At 48.5% G+C, this 20,317-nt stretch overlaps 1 protein-coding gene across 2 annotated transcripts in view; it reads left to right on the top strand.

Moving 5' to 3' along the window:
- The first annotated feature begins 661 nt into the window (after nucleotides 1-661).
- Nucleotides 662-20,317, top strand: part of TCF20 (transcription factor 20) — a 56,165-nt gene continuing 36,509 nt past the window's right edge. For both annotated transcript variants that reach the window (XM_034987373.1, XM_034987374.1), the window contains exon 1: nucleotides 662-6,579. In XM_034987373.1, coding sequence (XP_034843264.1) covers nucleotides 943-6,579 — 5,637 coding nt within the window. In that variant the 5' untranslated portion in view covers nucleotides 662-942. The remainder of the gene's footprint in view (nucleotides 6,580-20,317) is intronic.

Consider the following 20,317-nt stretch of genomic DNA (forward strand, 5'->3'; position numbering starts at 1 on the left):
ACTCTGTGAATATTAGATTGGGAAATAAAACATGACGTGGGTGTTAGAGGTGCTGGAACTTCTTGCAGACCTCCAAAAGAATCTGGAAGAATGGTCGCTGCTGCTTTGGCTTATGTTGCCTAGTCTTTTGTCCCTGGGAGTTAACGATAGATGGTTGAAGGGAGGAATGCCTTGCACACAGCTACCTGTCAAGAAAGAGATTAAGCCCTGGGTCTGTGCGGGTTGCTGCAGCAATAAGGAATCATATAGTGAGAAGAGTTGAGTGTCCTGGGGTCGCCAGTCATCACAGGTAGTTGGTAATTACAGGAAACCTGCACTAACGTGTATTTGGACATAAGAGACTGATTGCTGTTCTCGGGCCAGTTCTGTTTCTCAAAGTTGGGGAGGGCGGGAACAGCCAGTAGAGGGCTGCCTGGTGCTCATCATTATTTGAGACCTCAGTCCGGCGATCGGGCTAATAAAGGAAAGCAAATAGATGAAAGTGTTTTTTCTCACCCTCCCCAGCATAACTGGAAGACTGACTTAAAAATTGCTGGGTTTTTTTTAATTAACAGTAATAGCACAGCCCCATATTTTAGCCCAGTTGAATGTTGGGGGCTCATTTATGACTTTAATAACGAGGTGGGTTTTTTGTTGTTGTTTTTGTTTTCTGTACCAAATTTGTATTTACCCAGAATGTTTCTTTTCATACTCCGAGAGACTTCTGCCTCACCCTTGAGGCCATTTCTCTGCTTATTGGCATTTTCAGAAGTGGATGGGATAAGAAATAAAAGGAGGTGAAATTCAAGCCAGTTCCCTTCATCTGGGCATCTGAATTATCGAATCCCCTCCATCACCCAGACTTGATTTTCTTGGTGCGGAGGAGACGCGTGTCTGATATTGTTCTCTCTCCTCTTCCATTTCCAGGAGGGCTGTTGGCCTGCTGCCGTGCTGCTGAACAGTATGCAGTCCTTCCGGGAGCAAAGCAGTTACCACGGAGACCAGCAGAGCTACCCACAGGAGGTACACGGCTCATCCCGGATAGAGGAGTTCAGCCCGCGTCAGGCCCAGATGTTCCAGAATTTTGGGGGCACAGGCGGCGGCGGCGGCGGCGGCGGCAGCGGTGGTGGTGGTGGTGGGCGACGGGGAACGGCGGCGGCGGCAGCGATGGCTAGCGAAACCTCCGGCCATCAGGGCTACCAGGGTTTCAGGAAAGAGGCCGGAGACTTCTACTACATGGCAGGCAGCAAAGACCCCGTGACGACAGGAACCCCGCAGCCGCCTCAGCGAAGGCCTTCGGGGCCCGTGCAGAGCTACGGGCCCCCCCAGGGGAGCAGCTTTGGCAATCAGTACGGGAGCGAGGGCCACGTGGGCCAGTTTCAAGCACAGCACTCTGCCCTTGGTGGTGTGTCTCATTACCAGCAGGATTACACGGGCCCTTTCTCTCCAGGGAGCAGTGCTCAGTACCCGCAGCAGGCTTCCAGCCAGCAGCAGCAGCAGGTACAGCAGTTGAGACAGCAGCTTTACCAGTCCCATCAGCCTCTGCCGCAAGCCACCAGCCAGCCGGCGTCTGGGTCGTCCCATCTGCAGCCGATGCCGCGGCCCTCGACGCTGCCATCCTCCGCTGCCGGTTACCAGCTGCGCGTGGGTCAGTTCGGCCAACACTACCAGTCCTCCTCCGCCGCCGCCTCCTCCTCCTTCCCTTCTCCGCAGCGTTTCAGCCAGTCCGGCCAGAGCTACGACGGCAGTTACAGTGTGAACGCAGGCTCCCAGTACGAGGGCCACGGCGTGGGTTCTAACGCCCAGGCCTATGGAACACAGTCCAATTACAGCTATCAGCCTCAGTCTCTGAAAAGTTTCGAGCAGGCGAAGATGCCGCCGGGGCCGCAGCAGGGGCCGCAGCCCGCGCAGCAGCCGCCCCAGCACCCCCCCCAGCATGTGATGCAGTACGCCAACGCTGCCGCCAAGCTGCCCCTGCAGGCCCAGGTGGGGCAGTACAGCCAGCCTGAGGTTCCTGTGAGGTCCCCCATGCAGTTCCACCAGAACTTCAGCCCCATCTCGAACCCTTCCCCAGCGGCCTCTGTGGTTCAGTCTCCAAGCTGTAGCTCCACCCCGTCTCCTCTCATGCAGGGTGGGGAGAACCTCCAGTGTGGGCAAGGCAGCGTGCCCCTGGGCTCCAGGAACAGAATTTTACAGTTGATGCCCCAGCTCAGCCCGACCCCCTCAATGATGCCCAGTCCTAATTCTCATGCTGCGGGCTTCAAAGGGTTTGGACTAGAAGGAGTGCCGGAAAAGCGACTGACGGATCCCGGGCTGAGTAGTTTGAGCGCCCTGAGTACTCAAGTGGCCAATCTTCCAAATACTGTGCAGCACATGCTACTCTCCGATGCCCTGACCCCTCAGAAGAAGACCTCCAAGAGGCCCTCCTCCTCTTCTAAGAAAGCAGACAGCTGCACAAACTCCGAAGGCTCCTCACAGCCTGAAGAACAACTGAAGTCCCCCATGGCCGAGTCGCTGGATGGAGGCTGCTCCAGCAGCTCCGAGGACCAAGGCGAGCGGGTGAGGCAGTTAAGTGGCCAGAGCACCAGCTCCGACACCACGTACAAGGGCGGGGCCTCCGAGAAAGCTGGCTCCTCCCCGGCACAAGGCACTCAGAACGAAGCCCCTAGACTCAACGCCAGTCCCGCGGCCAGAGAAGAGGCTGCCTCGCCCGGTGCTAAGGACACACCGCTGTCGTCCGAGAGCAACCCCAAAGTCAATGAGAAGACCGTTGGGGTGATTGTCTCCCGGGAAGCCATGACAGGTCGGGTAGAAAAGCCTGGTGGGCAAGAGAAAGGCTCCCAAGAGGATGATCCCTCAGCCGCTCAGAGGCCCCCCAGCACTGGAGGGGCAAAGGAAACCAGTCACCCGTCAGTCCCACAGCAAGAGCCCCCCGGGGGAGGGAGCAAAGGAAACAAGAATGTAGATAATAACTCCAACCACAATGGAGAGGGAAACGGCCAGGGCGGGCACTCTGCGATGGGCCCCGGTTTTATAGGCAGGAGTGAGCCTAGCAAATCTCCTGGAAGCCTGCGCTATAGTTACAAAGATAGTTTCGGCTCAGCCGTGCCGAGAAACGTCAGTAGCTTTCCTCAGTATCCTACAGGACAAGATAAGGGGGATTTCTCTGGCCACGGGGAGCGAAAGGGGAGAAATGAGAAGTTCCCCAGCCTGCTGCAGGAAGTGCTTCAGGGTTACCACCACCATCCTGACCGGAGATATTCTAGGAGTACTCAGGAGCATCAGGGCATGGCTGGTGGCCTGGAAGGAGCCACGAGGCCTAACGTCTTGGTCAGTCAAACCAATGAGTTAGCTAGCAGGGGCCTTTTGAACAAAAGCATCGGGTCCCTATTAGAAAACCCACACTGGGGCCCTTGGGAGAGGAAGTCAAGCGGCACGGCTCCCGAAATGAAACAGATCAATTTGGCTGACTATCCAATTCCCAGAAAGTTTGAAATAGAGCCTCAGTCGTCGGCCCATGAGCCCGGGGGTTCCCTCTCTGAAAGAAGATCAGTGATCTGTGATATTTCTCCACTAAGACAGATTGTCAGGGACCCGGGGGCTCACTCACTGGGACACATGGGTGCCGACACCAGACTTGGGAGGAGTGAACGGCTCAATCCAAGTTTAAGTCAGTCAGTCATTCTTCCAGGTGGGTTGGTATCCATGGAAACAAAGCTGAAATCCCAGAGCGGGCAGATAAAAGAGGAAGACTTTGAACAATCCAAATCGCAAGCTAGTTTCAACAACAAGAAATCTGGAGACCACTGCCATCCTGCTGGCATCAAGCACGAGTCTTACCGAGGCAATGCTAGCCCTGGGGCAGCCCACGATTCCGTCTCAGACTATGGCCCCCAAGACAGCAGACCCACGCCAATGCGGCGGGCCCCTGGCAGAGTCAGTGGTCGGGAGGGCATGAGGGGTCGGTCCCCTTCGCAGTATCATGACTTCTCAGAAAAACTGAAGATGTCTCCTGGAAGGAGCAGAGGCCCAGGCGGAGACCCTCATCACATGAACCCGCACATGACCTTTTCAGAGAGGGCCAACCGGAGTTCTTTACACGCTCCCTTCTCTCCCAACTCGGAAAGCCTGGCCTCTGCTTACCACACCAACACTCGGGCTCATGCTTATGGGGACCCCAGTGCAGGCTTGAACTCTCAGCTCCATTACAAGAGACAGATGTACCAGCAGCAGCAAGAGGAATATAAAGACTGGAGCAGCAGTTCTGCTCAGGGAGTGATTGCCGCAGCACAGCACAGGCAGGAGGGACCGCGGAAGAGCCCAAGGCAGCAGCAGTTTCTTGACAGAGTGCGGAGCCCCCTGAAAAATGACAAAGATGGTATGATGTATGGCCCACCGATGGGCACTTACCATGACCCCAGCGGTCAGGAAGGGGGGCGCTGCCTCATGTCTAGTGATGGTCTGTCTAACAAAGGCATCGAATTGAAGCATGGCTCCCAGAAGTTGCAACAAGAATCTTGTTGGGATCTTTCTCGGCAGACTTCTCCAGCCAAAAGCAGCGGTCCTCCGGGAATGTCCAATCAGAAGAGGTATGGGCCGCCCCACGAGGCTGACGGACATGGGCTTACCGACATGCCACAGTCATCCAAACCCAGTAATGTTATGCTCAGGCTTCCAGGCCAAGAGGATCATTCGTCTCAAAACCCCTTAATCATGCGGAGGCGGGTGCGTTCCTTTATCTCTCCCATTCCCAGCAAGAGGCAGTCACAAGATGTGAAGAACAGTAACACCGAAGATAAAGGGCGCCTCCTTCACCCACCAAAAGAAGGCGCCGATAGAGCATTCAATTCCTATGCGCATCTTTCTCACAGTCAGGATGTCAAATCTGTCCCTAAGAGAGAATCCGCCAAGGACCTTCCAAGTCCAGATAGTAGAAACTGCCCCGCTGTTACCCTTACAAGTCCTGCTAAGACCAAAATACTGCCCCCCCGGAAAGGCCGGGGGTTGAAATTAGAAGCTATAGTTCAGAAGATCACATCCCCCAATATTAGGAGGAGTGCATCCTCGAACAGCGCAGAGGCTGGGGGAGACACGGTCACTCTCGATGACATACTGTCTTTGAAGAGCGGCCCTCCCGAAGGCGGGAGCGTTGCTGTTCAGGATGCCGAGATGGAGAAGAGAAAAGGTGAGCTGGTGTCTGACCTAGTGTGTCCAACAAGCCAGGAGTTGAACATTGAAAAGCCCCTGCCAAGGTCTGCAGAGGAGTGGCGCGGCAGTGGGGACGACAAAGTGAAGACAGAGACACACCCAGACACGGTCACTGCTGGAAAGGACCCCCCTGGCACCATGACATCTGCGACCTCACAGAAGCCTGGGAGTAACCAAGGGAGACCAGATGGTTCCCTTGGTGGGACTGCACCTTTAATCTTTCCTGACTCAAAGAATGTACCTCCCGCGGGCGTATCGGCCCCTGAGGCAAATCCCAAGGCTGAAGAGAAAGATGACACAGTGACGATTTCCCCCAAACAAGAGGGTTTCCCCCCGAAGGGGTACTTCCCCTCAGGAAAGAAGAAGGGGCGACCCATTGGTAGCGTGAATAAGCAAAAGAAGCAGCAACCACCGCCTCCACCCCCGCAGCCCCCCCAGATACCAGAGGCTTCCGCAGATGGAGAGCCAAAGCCAAAAAAGCAGAGGCAGAGGCGGGAGAGAAGGAAGCCTGGGGCGCAGCCGAGGAAGCGGAAAACCAAACAGGCAGTCCCCATCGTGGAGCCCCAAGAACCGGAGATCAAACTGAAGTATGCCACCCAGCCACTGGATAAAACCGATGCCAAGAACAAGTCTTTTTTCCCTTATATCCATGTAGTAAATAAGTGTGAACTTGGGGCCGTTTGTACAATCATCAATGCCGAAGAGGAAGAACAGACCAAATTGGTGAGGGGCCGGAAGGGGCAGAGGTCTCTGACCCCGCCACCCAGCAGCACTGAAAGCAAGGCGCTCCCAGCTTCGTCCTTCGTGCTGCAGGGCCCTGTTGTGACCGAGTCTTCTGTTATGGGGCACCTGGTTTGCTGTCTCTGTGGCAAGTGGGCCAGTTACCGGAACATGGGCGACCTCTTTGGACCCTTTTATCCGCAAGATTATGCAGCCACTCTCCCGAAGAACCCGCCTGCCAAGCGGGCCACAGAGATGCAGAGCAAAGTGAAGGTACGGCACAAAAGCGCTTCGAATGGCTGCAAGACGGACACTGAGGAGGAGGAGGAGCAGCTTCAGAAGGAGCAGAGGAGCCTGGCCGCCCACCCCAGGTTTAAGCGGCGACACCGCTCGGAAGACTGCGGCGGAGGCCCTCGGGCCCTGTCCCGGGGGCTCCCTTGTAAGAAAGCCACCGCCGAGGGCAGCAGCGAAAAGACTGCTTTGGACTCAAAGCCCTCCGTGCCCACCACTTCAGAAGGTGGCCCCGAGCTGGAGTTACAAATCCCTGAACTACCTCTTGACAGCAATGAATTTTGGGTCCATGAGGGTTGTATTCTCTGGGCCAATGGAATCTACCTGGTCTGCGGCCGGCTCTACGGCCTGCAGGAGGCGCTGGAAATAGCCAGAGAGATGGTGAGTATGGCGCCCCCTGCCGGGCTCGCTCTGCCTGTTTCTTCCTCCTTTACTCCGCCCAGCCTTGCTGTTTATTCTTCGCCATCACATGGTAATTCCTCCAGATTAGAGCCCCTGGGCCCACACGATGGACAGAAAATGGGGTAATTTGTATGATTTGTTTAACTTTGATTTTTATCGGGAATACGGGTCCCTAGGTTACAGAGTCGTGTTTGGGCAGCACCGCGTAGCAGAGCGAGCGTCCCTGCTCTACCCCTCCTCCAGCCTGCCTGCCGACTGCTCTGCTGCCGTCCTCGCTTTCTACACAATGAGCTTTTACTGCTCTTTGTTTTGTTTATTGATCCTTTCCCCCCATTTTTCAACATCTGACTCTGTAATGCTCACAAAGTGTGCTGTGATTCTATTGCCTTTCTTCTGAAACTCTTCATTTCCCTAGAATTATTAATTCATGTCGTTATGGCTTTTCTTGGACCACATCTCTCTAATCCAAACTTGACAACAGAATGTTCATTCTTTAGGTCGGTTTCATAACTGTTATCCTGGGGTGTTTGTTATCATTGTCACTCCCTTCTTTCCTCCAGCGAATGCTGTTTCCTGTACCCCGTGTCTCTGCCTTTCTTAGTCTGCGCCCTCATTTAACGCAGTGCATCATCCCCGAGGAGTTTCCCGGGATCTTGGCTTGTATGAGAATATGTCTCTATCCCATCCTCATGTTTACTTGAGGGTTGGTTGGGTATAGAATTCTAGATTTGAAACAGTTTTCTCTCACTGTCTTGGAGTCCTGGTTCCTGACTTGTCCTCGAGCTTCTGGCACAGCATTGGAGGGGACGGGAGCCGTGTGTGGTTTTCAGTCCTTAGTGTGAGTGTGTGTACCGCCTTTCTCCTCTGGAGGGTTAGAGGATCTTCTCGGTTTCCCTTGGGGTGGGTCTCTTCACTCGCTGTGCTGCTCCACTGGGAGATCTTGCCGTCTGTAAACTCCTGTCTCCCACTTGGCGAAGTTTGTCATGTGTTGTTTCTTGGATAATTTCCTTCCCTCTGTTTTCTCTGTTCTTTCTGGAATCCTGTGAATTAGGTACCTCCTGGATCGATCCTCTGGCTTTACCTTTTCTCTCCTGGGTTCTCTCTCTCTCTCTCTGCCTTTTTGTTCTAATTTCTCCATGCTCTCTTCAGCTGTACCATCTAACTATTTATTTATTTATCTTCATTTCTGATATTCTCAAAACATCTTTCTTCTCTGAACATCCGTGTTGTGGGGACTGCTAACTGCTTGAATTGGGCTGGGTTAAGGACCTAACTCCTCTTAAAATTTTGAGCTAATGACCTGGTTTCTGGCCCCACTTTCTGAGATACCTGCTTCCCAGGCTCTGTGCCACTCAGTGGCTGCTGTTCTTTTTTTTTTTTTTTTTTTTTTGCTGGTGTTCTTTCTAGTGGCCCCTCTCCTGCGCTCATTCCTCTCTGTGCCGTTCACACCGCTGGGTTGCGCCCTCTTTGTCTGATTGCCAGCGTCCGGAAATGGGGACATCTCTCGTGTGTGTTCCCTTTCCCGTTCTTGGTTGTCCTCGTGAAGTTGTCGTATAAGTTTATCCCTTTATCTTTGTGGGAAGGGAAAAGATGTGGAAATGTGTGTTCAGTCTATGATACTTAATTACGTAAGAATTTTTGTATTAATTTATATTTAGAATATACCATACTTGACAAATATACTGATGATTTTCAATTACAGTGAATAAGGATTGTATCAGCCTGGATCATGGTATTCTTGGATACTTTATACTGTTCTTTTGCTCGCCCCCTATACTTCCCCCCCCCCCAAAAGGCACTATATTTTATCATTGCCTTGTCTCCAGAATTTATAAGAGTGTCTGATAAAAAGGAAGTCAAGGCTATAAACTACAGTAAAAAATGTAGTTAATATGAAGTTTACATATATATTTTTTTATATTAGAACATTCTAATTCAGTCACACGAGGAGCTTGCTTTCCCTCTAAGACCCTCCCCCACCACGTGAGGTTTTTTCCTCCCTTCTTCCCTCTCCATCACTATGGTCACTCCCAATCCCCAGGTTTGGAATAGATTTGCTTCTTAGAGGGTGCCTGGGTGGCTCAGTTGGTTGAGCGACTGCCTTCGGCTCGGATCATGATCCCAGGGTCCTGGGATCGAGTCCCGCATCGGGCTCCCTGCTCTGCGGGGAGCCTGCTTCTCCCTCTCCCACTCCCCCTGCTTGTGTTCCCTCTCTCGCTGTGTCTCTCTCTGTCAAATAAATAAATAAAATCTTTAAAAAAAAAAAAAAAAAAAGATTTGCTTCTTAGACACGGTGACATTTTACAAGACGAAAGTCTTAAAGGGACATAACATTTAAGACCCTAAAGCACAAAATTCTTTAAATAGTCAATTTTGAGTACTCCCTAGTCTATCAGTCATCGTCTTGCCTCATTTGGTGGCCTGCCTGCCATATTTAGTGGTTTGTTTTGTTTGGTTTGTTATATTAGGTGTGTGTCCCTGCCCATCTGTCAGTGTTTTCTTTATTTCAACATAGAATATTATTAATATCTCTCAGAGTAACTTCTGTGTATAAACTGTTGAACATTCTGTAGCAGTAATTGGTAATCAGTAATCAGCAGGTTAACTTCTGCCCAGCAGATCCCTAAATCCTGTGTCTCAATCCAGGTCTAGTTTATAGAAAGTAGAAGGCACCTGAGAATGATATGACCACCCTAAGCCACAGGTGGTCCCTCTGTCCCAGAAAGGTTGATGACCCGCAGGCCTGCCTTTTAAAATTCCTAATCGGGAATCCGTGTCTTTAGAAAGTGACAATTTAGCTTACTACTTTTCAGCTTTGATCCCAAAGTAAAATCAGGCATGTTATATAATTAGAACAGATATGCTGAATATGATAAATCATTCTCTCTTGCCCATCCCCCCCCCCATCGTCCACTAGGTGGTTAAGATAACATGAAGCAATTTAGGTAGAGAATATTGAAAGTGTTTTTTGTTTTTTAAAATATTAATTTCAGCCTCAGCTATTTCAGAAGTACTTCAAATTAATCATATGTTCTAAGGGATAAAAGTTGGAATGCCTCATTTAAAGGTAAAAGGCATAAAAGCAGGTATTTTTGTCCCTAGGCTGCTTCTATATAGTAGAGGTTCTCTGGTTGGCTCCACCAGGGCTGCAAATGCCACCATCTCTTTTAATAACGGGTTTCAGAACCCAAACAGTGGACCAGTCTTTTTTTTTCAATTGAGATATAATTGACCTGTAACGTTATATTAGTTTCACGACAGATCTTAAATAAATCTGAGACTATAGCTTTATGCTTATTTCCTTATATTGTACTCACACAATGCCAGGGTCCTTTAAAAATACTAAACTTTTGGGGCACCTGGGTGGCTCAGTCCTTGGGCATCTGCCTTCGGCTCAGGTCATGATCCCAGGGTCCCGGGATCGAGCCCCTTCTTGGGCTCCCTGCTTCTCCCTCTCCCACTCCCCCTGCTTGTGTTCCCTCTCTCGCTGTCTCTGTCAAATAAATAAGTAAAATCTTTAAAAAAAAAAAAAAAAAAAAAAGGAATGCTTTAAGAAAAAAAATACTAGACTTTTCCCTCAATTCCATTTTGTTTATGTAACATCCCTGTTTTAGAATAGATGCTAGCTTTGTGTATTGAATTTAATTTCTCAGTACACTTCCACATCTGTTTTATTCCCACAAGCCACCCAGTGAGATGGGAAGGGAGACGGTACCATCCCATTACCCTCAAAATGAAGGATGACTTGGCTTTAGCGATACACGCTCGGGTGGTATAGCCCAGGGATGCGCTGATTTTAAAAATGGTTAAAAAAAAAAGTGCTGCTTTGGCTTTTTGAGCTGACTGATGTTCCACTATGACTACAAGATCTTTTTCTGTTTTATTTGCCCCCTTTATATTCTCCTTTTCCTGATGTACTTGAGAACAAATTAGAATTACACTAACTTGCCTTCTCTTATTTAATTTGATAGATGCTGTTTCAATTTGTCAAGGCCACTCTGACTCTGGTTTTGTCTTAGGTTTTAGCAGATGCTTTCAATTTCAGTCCGCTTAACAGGCATGCTCCCAATCCTATCATGTTGAGATAAGGCCACATATATTTCATTAGAGATCCATTTTGGCCCATGTATTTATCAGGTGTTTTGACAAGCATGATATTATAACAAAATAATATGAAGTCCTCGAGAGACAGTAGCTCCCTCCCTGTAAGTGTCATACTGTGAAAATTGTGGAAAACTGGAACATTCCTGTTCCAGCAGATGGCCTTCACTCCCCTTCCTTTTCTGAGGGTGGAACTTACTCCATTCATTTCTGCAAGTCCTCTTTGGTTTTGTCTGACTTTGACCTCTGCCTATTTATCTTGGTCTGATTGTATATGTGAGCCCACAGTGACCTCTGGTCTGATGTGGATGGTGATAGAGGCACTTGCCTCTTAAACAGACATACGTATAACTTGGTATATAAAAGTCATGTTTGCTACATTTAGGAATGTGAAGGCCTTCAGGGTTCAGGATTATGGCGGCAGACAGGGATCTCTAGTGTCCTCTGCTCTCAGGAGAGCTGGCCTGTGTTTATTCCTTTCCCTTCTTTCTACCACCACCTGGGCTGACAGCTCCCCTTCCAAACAGATTCTTTTTTTTTTTAAAGATTTTATTTATTTATCTGAGACAGAGAGAATGAGAGAAACAGAGAGCACATGAGAGGGGGGAGGGTCAGAGGGAGAAGCAGGCTCCCCGCGGAGCAGGGAGCCCGATGCGGGACTCGATCCCGGGACTCCAGGATCATGACCTGAGCCGAAGGCAGTCGCTTAACCAACTGAGCCACCCACGCGCCCCTTCCAAACAGATTCTTAACAGCCTCTGTGGGAATTTGTGTATGTTAACTGGATTTGGGTTAATTTTCTTTTGATCAGTATATTAAGGATTATATATAAAGGTTTTTTTTTTTTCAAGTTTTATTTATGTAATCTCTGCACCCAACGTGGGGCTCGAACTCACGACCCCTGAGATCAAGAGCCACATGCTCTTCTGACTGAGCCAGCCAGGTGCCCCTGAAGTTTGTTTGTTTGTTTGTTTGTTTGTTTGTTTGTTTGTTTAATAAAGATTTTCTTTATTTATTTGACAGGGAGAGACACAGCGAGAGAGTGAACACAAGCAGGGGGAATGGGAGAGGGAGAAGCAGGCTTCCCGCTGAGCAGGGAGCCTGATACGGGGCTTGATCCCAGGACCCTTGGGACCATGACCTGAGCCGAAGGCAGACGCTTAACGACTAAGCCCCCAGGCGCCCCCCTGAAGTTTATTTTTAACACAAGTTTAAGTAGATCCGTCTTCCATCTCTAATTTACTTTAGACTGTGACAAAAAACCTGATTTGGCAAGTGTAAAAGTATTAATATATCTATGACATTATAAAAATGTAACTGCATGTTAAAACATCAAAAACAGATCAGTTAGCCTCTCTGGTTATGTGTGAAATAAAGGCGTTATCCTATATGCTCCCTGAATTTCCATCTGTGCTCCCTAAGTTAGTAGTGGGCTGCCACCCACCCAAGGATGCTGCCACCCACCGAGGTCCTGCTGAAGCCTTCCCACGGAAACTCCTGGTCTCTGCTTTTGACTCTCCAGACACATGCCCCACAGTGACTGACCCTCCCCTGTACCCTCTCAAAAGCAGAGACCGACCCTCCCCTGTACCCTCTCCTCATCCTCCCTCCCTTTCCCCCTCCCCTGGCTTCCTTATGCTCTTTCCTTTCCTCTCCTGTCCCCTCTGGAAGCTGTCACTTGATCTTTGTTGCCGCAGCTCACACTGCTTTCCCAGCCTGACTGTATTAACACATTCAGGCACCAGGGTTCATTCATCCCTCTGTTCCTCTTTCAAAGTTGTATGATTATCTTATTACCTGTTTTTCTTTGTACTACCTGTGTGCTCTCTCTTTTATATCACATAGTGATGACCTTGAGACTAAACATGAAAAGGGTCATTTTGTCTCAGGATTTGGTTTTTCTAAGTCTAAAGAATATCATGAAATTTGCAGTTTTGGAATTTTATTGCTTATATAATGTTACAGAATAAATTGTGACAAATTGAAAGAGTTTTCCTACAGTCTATTTCTTTATTTCTTTTAGGGATGGAAGGATGATGAGAGAAGCTTTATACCTGATTTAAAAATAAAACTTATAGGAATGCATGGGTAGTACAGTCGGTTAAGCGTCTGACTCGATTTCGGCTCAGGTCATGATCTCAGGGTCTGAGGTCTCATGATCTCATGCTGGGCTGGGAATGGAGCCTGCTTAGGATTCTCTCTCTCCATCTCCTTCTGCACCTCTACCTCCCTCTTTCCCCATGCTCTCAAAATAAATAAATAAATAAAATGTATAAAGGATAGATTATTTGAAATGCTAAAGGGAAAGGACCATAAACAAGAACGTTGACAGGTTACTATATATACCAGGCCAAATAATTCATCCCTGAGATGTTATACTAGTTACTGATAATGTGTTAAAAGAGCTCACGTGATCAAATTGCATGCAAAAGTAGGTATTCATTTCAATTCAACAGCTGTCTGAGTCCTTGCTAGAAAACCACTACAAATCTGAAGTTAGAATGCTGTAAGGGCCCTTAGCTCCCTTCACAGGTCGGGGAGCCTTGGCCCCAAGTCCCACGGTTGTTGGCGTGTGAGGAACAGCACTTGGCAGCAAGGCTCCAGGACCTTGTCAGGAAGGTTTATGCGATTCACACAGAAAGTGATGCCTTGCCACACAGTTCCCGCATGAGAGCTTGAATTTTCCAGGACATACAGCTTCCTTTATTCCATACTGTTAAGAAAAGTTGAGCTTCCCCCCGCCCCCTGGCCTAACCTCTTACCCCAGTCCAAGGCCAATTTTGTAGGACCCTGAAGGCCACCAACTGCAGGCCCATTTTTTCCCCATCTTCCCATTTATTGAAAAGAAGTCCGATAAGGGGAAATCCATTCAGCTTAATCGTGCCCTCAGAGATCCTCCTCACCTTTCTGCCTTGGCCATTCTGCTCAGCAGCTGGGGAGGTGGGGGTTAGGTGAGAGTCCTGGAGTCACATTGCTTCATGTGAATTCCAGCACTTGGCATTTCCTAGCTGGTCACTTGCTCACGGTGCTTAGCCTCTGTGCTTCACTTTCTTGATCTATAAAATATGGAAACTGATAGTGCCTGTTGTAAAGAAGGTTGTCAGGAACATGAGTGACTCTTTGGAAGGTACATAGAGAAATGTTGGGCCAGTGCTGTGGGCCAGCATCTGTCCTAGGGTGGTGTCCTTATGTGTTCTAGTGAAGATGTGTTCCTGTTCGCCCACTTAGCTGTAGTTCAGGTAGCGTTCCAGGCCAGCATAACTAGCGCTTCTTCCAGGGAAGGGAAGTTGCCCTGCATAGGAAACGGCCATTTTCTTTGCATTTTTACTCTTGTGGGAACTCGGGTTTGTGGGGAGCAGGGTGTGTGGTATTTAGGGTGCAGTGTTAATTAGTATCTTATGATCTAGCAGCAACCCACACAGACGTTCTCGGGAGTTAGATCGTTCAAAGGAGAGGAGGCAGAAGGAAGGGAGTAAAATCTGCCTTGCACGTTAAGTAAAAGCATTAGTGTTCTTGGGAGTTGGTCATTTTTTGATAGTGATTACCTAAGGCCAAAGTAAAGAGTCTACCCAGTAATAAAGTTATTTTTTTAAGTAAACATTTCTGATGGGTCAGCGCTGTAAGGGAGGTCCAAAATAATTAAGAATTCATAGAATGATTCAGAGCAAGCACACTCCACCTCCCCCCTCACCCCCCTAAATAGCTAATACGTATATGAGGACTGCAGAGGGCTGTGTTGTAGCCTAAGGGTTGAGCCTTTAATTTATGGGCAGTGGGAAGCCACCAGCAGTGCTGGTGATCACAGGATCACGTTTGTGGCTTATAAAGGCAACTCGGGAGAAACGCGTCGGAGGGAAGAAGCAGGTCCACTGGTTGAGAGGCTGTGGCATTGATCTCTCTAGAGATGCTAAGGGCTGAAGAAGGGGCAGAGAAGGGAACCGGAAGGAGTGGACACATACTAGGATCGTTTTGGAATTTAAAGTGGATAGAATCCAGAAACCGATTAGGTGTGGCAGGTAAAGGGAAGTGAGGGATAAAGCTGAGGTTTCCCATTCAGCAGGCAGGTTGGCCGATGGGGTGGGCTGGGTAAGACACCAGTAACTGCAAAGAGGGGATTGAGGTCAAGGGAAGGGAGACCTTTATTTTGTAGCTAATGTGGAGCAGGCAGAAGAAACTACTAGGTGTGAAAGCAGTCCAACCAAATCTGCACGTTCAGGTCGTCGGCACTCTGGGTCTCTAGTACAGTACTTTTCATAAGGACTGGCTGGTTTTCATTTAGCTTTTTGCATAAATGTAAAACCAGGAAACTTAATCCGGGTTGCAAGAAAGTAGGAGGAAATAGGAAATCATGAGATCTTTTTTTTTTTTTTAGTCCCACATAGAGAACTCTGAAAAGCTATCAGAGACATCAAGCTACCATTATAATTATTGCCTGTAATATGGTTGGGAACGGGAGGGGGTACAGAAGAGGTCATTTGCTACTTTTGGCTTTCTAATAATTTTTCAAGACATTGACATTATTGACAACACAGTGGAATACGAAATTGCATTTAATTATGGTGAGAGAGCTGATATGAAACATTTACTTTCTGGGGCCTGGAAAAAGCTCTCTTGTGCATGGTAGCACCCCATTTTCTCGGAGTTTCAGGATGTAGCTTCAGGCCTCTCTGTGTTGAACTGAGACTACACAAAGTGCATGCACTTTACTTTGAGGTCAGATGGGTTCTGAGGTTCAGATTGTCACTATGCACGGATACTTATTTTTGGAGGGTCTGAGACAGTTCCACTCACACAAAGCAACAGGAAAGGACAGAAGAGCAGGCTTAACAGGCTGGCCACAGGGTTTAGAGGGGGCGCTGGGCACGTCCGTGGGCTGAGGCACAGTCTTAACTCCTGAGTCCTGAAAAGGTAAAATACCTTTTATGAGAGAATTACGTATTATTTACATAAGAGTAAATGATAACAATGTTACTCATACTGTAAAACTACTAGAACTATAGGTAGAAGAAAGCCACAATCCTGATAACCCAATAAATTTGCCTCTTTTCTAGATTTTGTCCATGTACTTGTTTTACTAGATATAGTAATAGTGTAGTAACAACTGCTAACATGAATTGAGTGCTTTCCAAGCACTGTGCGTGAATTCTCACATTTAAACCTCAAAGCAGCCCTCTGAGGTGGGCTTCCTCCTGGATGAAACTGAGTCAGGATCCAGACCCAGAGTCTCTGCCATTAACTAGAGACACAAGGCTGTATTGCTTTTTTCACTTAATTTTGTAATTTTAACCTGCATAGTAACTTACGGTATTTTGTTTTAACACGTATGTAATTTAGCCAAGTACTCCTGCACTGTTAGACATTGAGACTTCTGGTTACTATTTTTTATGCAGCAGTAGATATTTCTATTCATGGAGTTTAAGTTGAGGGGAAAATCTCCAGATGTTAAACTGCTAAGTCAGAAAGTGTGAATATTTTATGGGTTTTGATAGGCATTGTCTTGTGGTTTAACCAAAAAGGATCATACTGAGCTGCGATCATCCACAGATACATACAAGCCCATTATAACCTCAGCAACATTAGATATTTTTTAATTTTTAATTTCTTCCTTTAAATTTTATTTCTTGTATTAGTGATATTGCTGTTGTTCCCTATTAATTTTAATGTCCGTTGATCATTAATTGTTGTTCCCTATTAATTTTAATGTCCATTGATCATTAATTTGGAATTTTAATGTTTCCTTTCAATTTGTCATTTTTCTGTGCATAACTTCCCAAGTCTGAAAACTCAGTTATCTGGAAAGTGTGGATGTATGGAAGCCCTTTCTTCAGGAGTGTAACCTAAGTGAGGCATTTGGAGAGCTCTTAGATAAAGTTTTCTCATCTATAAATAGGATGGTGACAGAGGACTGTTAGGGGTAAAATTAACTTTGCTGGAGCTCAGGTAGCTTCCTTGGTGGACACTAAACGATTCCTAGAGGCTTTTGAGCTGAGGTGGTTTTAAAGGACGTAAGTGCTGTGAGCTGGTGTCGGTCCTGGAAGGTGTTCTCACTTGTTGTTTTAGTGGAGATGCGTCCCTGTCATTAAGCTCACTGGGTAGAAATCAAGCTGACGAGAAAGAAAGCAAGCCCCGGATGACCCCGTCCCGGTAAGCCAGGTACAGGGGAGTGATTTTGGCTGTGTGCGCTTCTGAGCTGACACTTGCATCCGAGTATGTTGGCAGCAGACTGCTGTCCAGGAATGTGCCTTGTGAGAATAGCACTGAAGAGCTGCCACATAAGCAGATGCATGGGACCAAGGTCAACACAATGACACGTTTCCGTCTGAAAGAACAAACTTCAAGATGGGAGTGGGACCCAGCTGCAGCGACATCAACTCTGGAGGCATTTCATTTCTTACTGGTTTTCACCAAGCGGCCCCTGGAAGACTTTCTAGTAAAATGTCTGTGTTCATTTAACTTGCAGGCGTACTCCTTGTGACTGGCCCCCGTGAGGTGCTGGCTGGTTCTAGACTTTGAAAATTGTGTCTGTGAGGTTTAAATCTTGGTTGAGACGTGTCAGGTCTCAGGTATAAGGCTTTGGTTCACTTGCAAGTTGTTTTTGTTGTTCAAAAACTACTTAAAGCTGGACACCTGGGTGGCTCAGATGGTTAAGCATCTGCCTTCAACTCAGGTCATGATCCCAGGGTCCTGGGATCGAATCCCGCGTCGAGCTCCCCGCTCAGCAGGGAACTTGCTTCTCCCTCTGCCTCTCTCGCTCTCTGTCTCTTATGAATAAATAAATAAAATCTTTAAAGATTTTATTTATTTATTTATTTGAGAGAGAGAAACACCATGAGAGGGGATAGGGTCAGAGGGAGAAGCAGGCTCCCTGCCGAGCCGGGAGCCTGATGCGGGACTCGATCCCAGGACTCTGGGATCATGACCTGAGCCGAAGGCAGTCGCCCAACCAACTGAGCCACCCAGGCGCCCAATAAATAAAATCTTTAAAAAAAAAAACTACTTAAAGCTGAGTTGGTGGGATAATAGTTCATTAACATAAGCAGCAGGAGAGTTGCCAGTTGGTTCTCTATGCTTGTTTCCTAGGTAGAGTTCCTTCTTTAAGAAATCAGAATGTATTAATGCTTTGAAAAGGCAGCGCCTCAAAAATGATCTATTTGTTTGCCAAAACAAGACTTTGCACCTCCCAGCAGGCCTGGGCATTTTAAACTGTTGTTCATGAAAAGCACATTTAAAACAAACCAGCTCACCTGTCACCTGGTTCCCCAGACAGCAAGTCCCCAGCACTCCCCTTACCCCAATTGTGCCACTTAGCACCGTGTATTGTGACTGTATTCCTGACTGAGCCACCGTAATGCCTGACACATGGCTGCTCAGTGCAGTGCGGGGTGAACCTGTAGCCAGCAGGCTCTCTTAAGAGATACGTAATGAGCAACAGATGTTTAGTGGTAGGACCTGGGCCTTTGGATACCACTTAAAGTACTTGTTTTAAAACATAAAATTAAGGGGTGCCTGAGTGGCTCAGTCGTTAAGCGCCTGCCTTCGGCTCAGGTCATGGTCCCAGGGTCCTGGGATCGAGCCCCGCATCAGGCTCCCTGCTCCGCGGGAAGCCTGCTTCTCCCTCTCCCGCTCCCTCTGCTTGTGTTCCCTCTTTCGCTGTGTCTCTCTCTGTCAAATACATAAATAAAATCTTAAATAAATAAATAAAACATAAAAGTGAAAATCAGTTATGAAAATACTGGTTAGAATTTTAACTTTGCATAAAAGAATTGAAGAGAGGAGTGAAAATGTGTTTTGGTAATGAGACTGAGTGACGGCTTTGTTCCATCCGCTACTTTATATCGTTTCTGGGAGAACATTAATGGGTGAGAGATGGATGGCCAGTCTGAATTGCTTGCCCCAGTAGCTCCTCATGGGGTGCGGTGTGCTGGGGGGACCATAGCCACGGGCTCTGCCCTCGGTAGAGGGCGTCGTGCATATGTCTCCGTGTGGGTGCCTCCTGAGACAAACACGCGACCTCCAGAGGGCAGTCACCTCGCGGTCCTGCCACTGGTGTTGCTTAGCCCAGCCCGACCGTCTAAAGGACAGCCTCCACTTCGAGAAGGGAGAATGCTTTCTGAATGCGAACATCACCTAATGGCACTTAGAACTCAGGTTTGAGAGCTGTCTATCCACCTGCCAGTGTCCTCACTCTAAACCAAAATATACAGACACCAGTGTCCCCTCACTGGTTCCATGCTGTCTTCTGCCCCAAACAGAAACCTTGGAGCCATACCAGACTCCCCTCCCCCCCCCTCCCCTCCCCTGTTACTCCCGTCCAGGCACTCCCTATATCCTGTTGTTTTTATTAACTAAGTCATTCAGATCTCTCTCGTATCTTCATTGTCACCACCTCCCTGCCCCGTCCAGACCATCATCTTTTCTCCAGTAGCATCATGATTGGTCTTGCTACCCTTTGGTCTGTCCTGTGCTCTGAAGTGATGTTTCTGAAACCCAAGTGTGGCCATGCCAGTGTGGGCTTCCAGCCCTAGTTACCGGCACCTTCCCCTTGTCCATTCGACCAGTATTAGTTGGTATCTGTTAGGTGCCAGCAACAAATCCATGCACGTAGTTAAAATAAGACAGTGTGATAGACAGTGATTGGGTAGCTGCGTTGTTGTTGTTATTATCATTATTATTATTTTAGAGTGTGCAAGTGGAGGGGGAGGCGCAGAGGGAGACGGAGAGAAAGAATCTTAAGCAGGCTCCGCACCTGGTGCGGAGCCCGACACGGGGCTCAGTGTTGCGACCCTGAGATCATGACCTGAGCCGAAATCAAAAGGCGGACGCTTCACTGGCTGAGTCACCCAGCCCCCTGGGGAGCTGCTTTAGATTGGGGATCCTGGGAAACTTCCCTGGGGGCTGAGGTGGGAGTGGTATGACCAGCCAGCCTTTGAGATCAGAGGGCATTTTAGACAGAGCGTACGGGGGCTGTCGGGGGCGGGGGGAACCAAGTCTGGTGGATGTGAGGAACAGAAGAAGCGGAGTGGCTACGGGGGGAGGGTAATGAGGTTGGGGAGGTGGGCAGGAGCGAGCTCCTATGGCCTGCGGGAGCGGGGTGGCAAAAGAGCAGTGAGATGAATGCGGCGCCATTTCTTGAAACTGGAAAGCCTGGAGGAGGAACAGGTTTGGTGGGGGAAGTCAGGTGTATTGTGTTCACATTAAGTCTGAGACGCCGCCTAGACATCCAAGTGAAGTGGGACCATTTCAGAATTAAGGAATTCTGCTCTTAGCTTCGCTGGCATTAGCACTCGTGTCAAGTGCTGTGAGGGTTGCAGGCTGTGTAGGCACCAAGAAGCTGCACCTGACCTGAGTCAGGGAGGCTCATGGTATGCCCGGACCTGCCAGTAGGTCAGAGTGACTCGGGGAATTTCAAGAGTGAGTGGGAGAGAAGTAGGCACAAATCAAGATCCACACCTTCCTCCTTTCCCGGGCCCTTTCCTCATGCCCTCAGAAACCCACGGTCCACTAGGCACACACTCTTCATTCTCTTCTCTGAGCAGCCCCTTCACTCAGCTCTCCTCCCTCATCTCGTCTCACGCTCCTGCCCCTCACAGGTGGCCACAGGCAGTAATTAGTGTTT

The sequence above is a fragment of the Mirounga leonina genome, unplaced genomic scaffold, assembly GCF_011800145.1.
Source record: "Mirounga leonina isolate KUSES-001 unplaced genomic scaffold, KU_Mleo_1.0 Mir_418, whole genome shotgun sequence".
Classification (NCBI taxonomy): Eukaryota; Metazoa; Chordata; class Mammalia; order Carnivora; family Phocidae; genus Mirounga; species Mirounga leonina.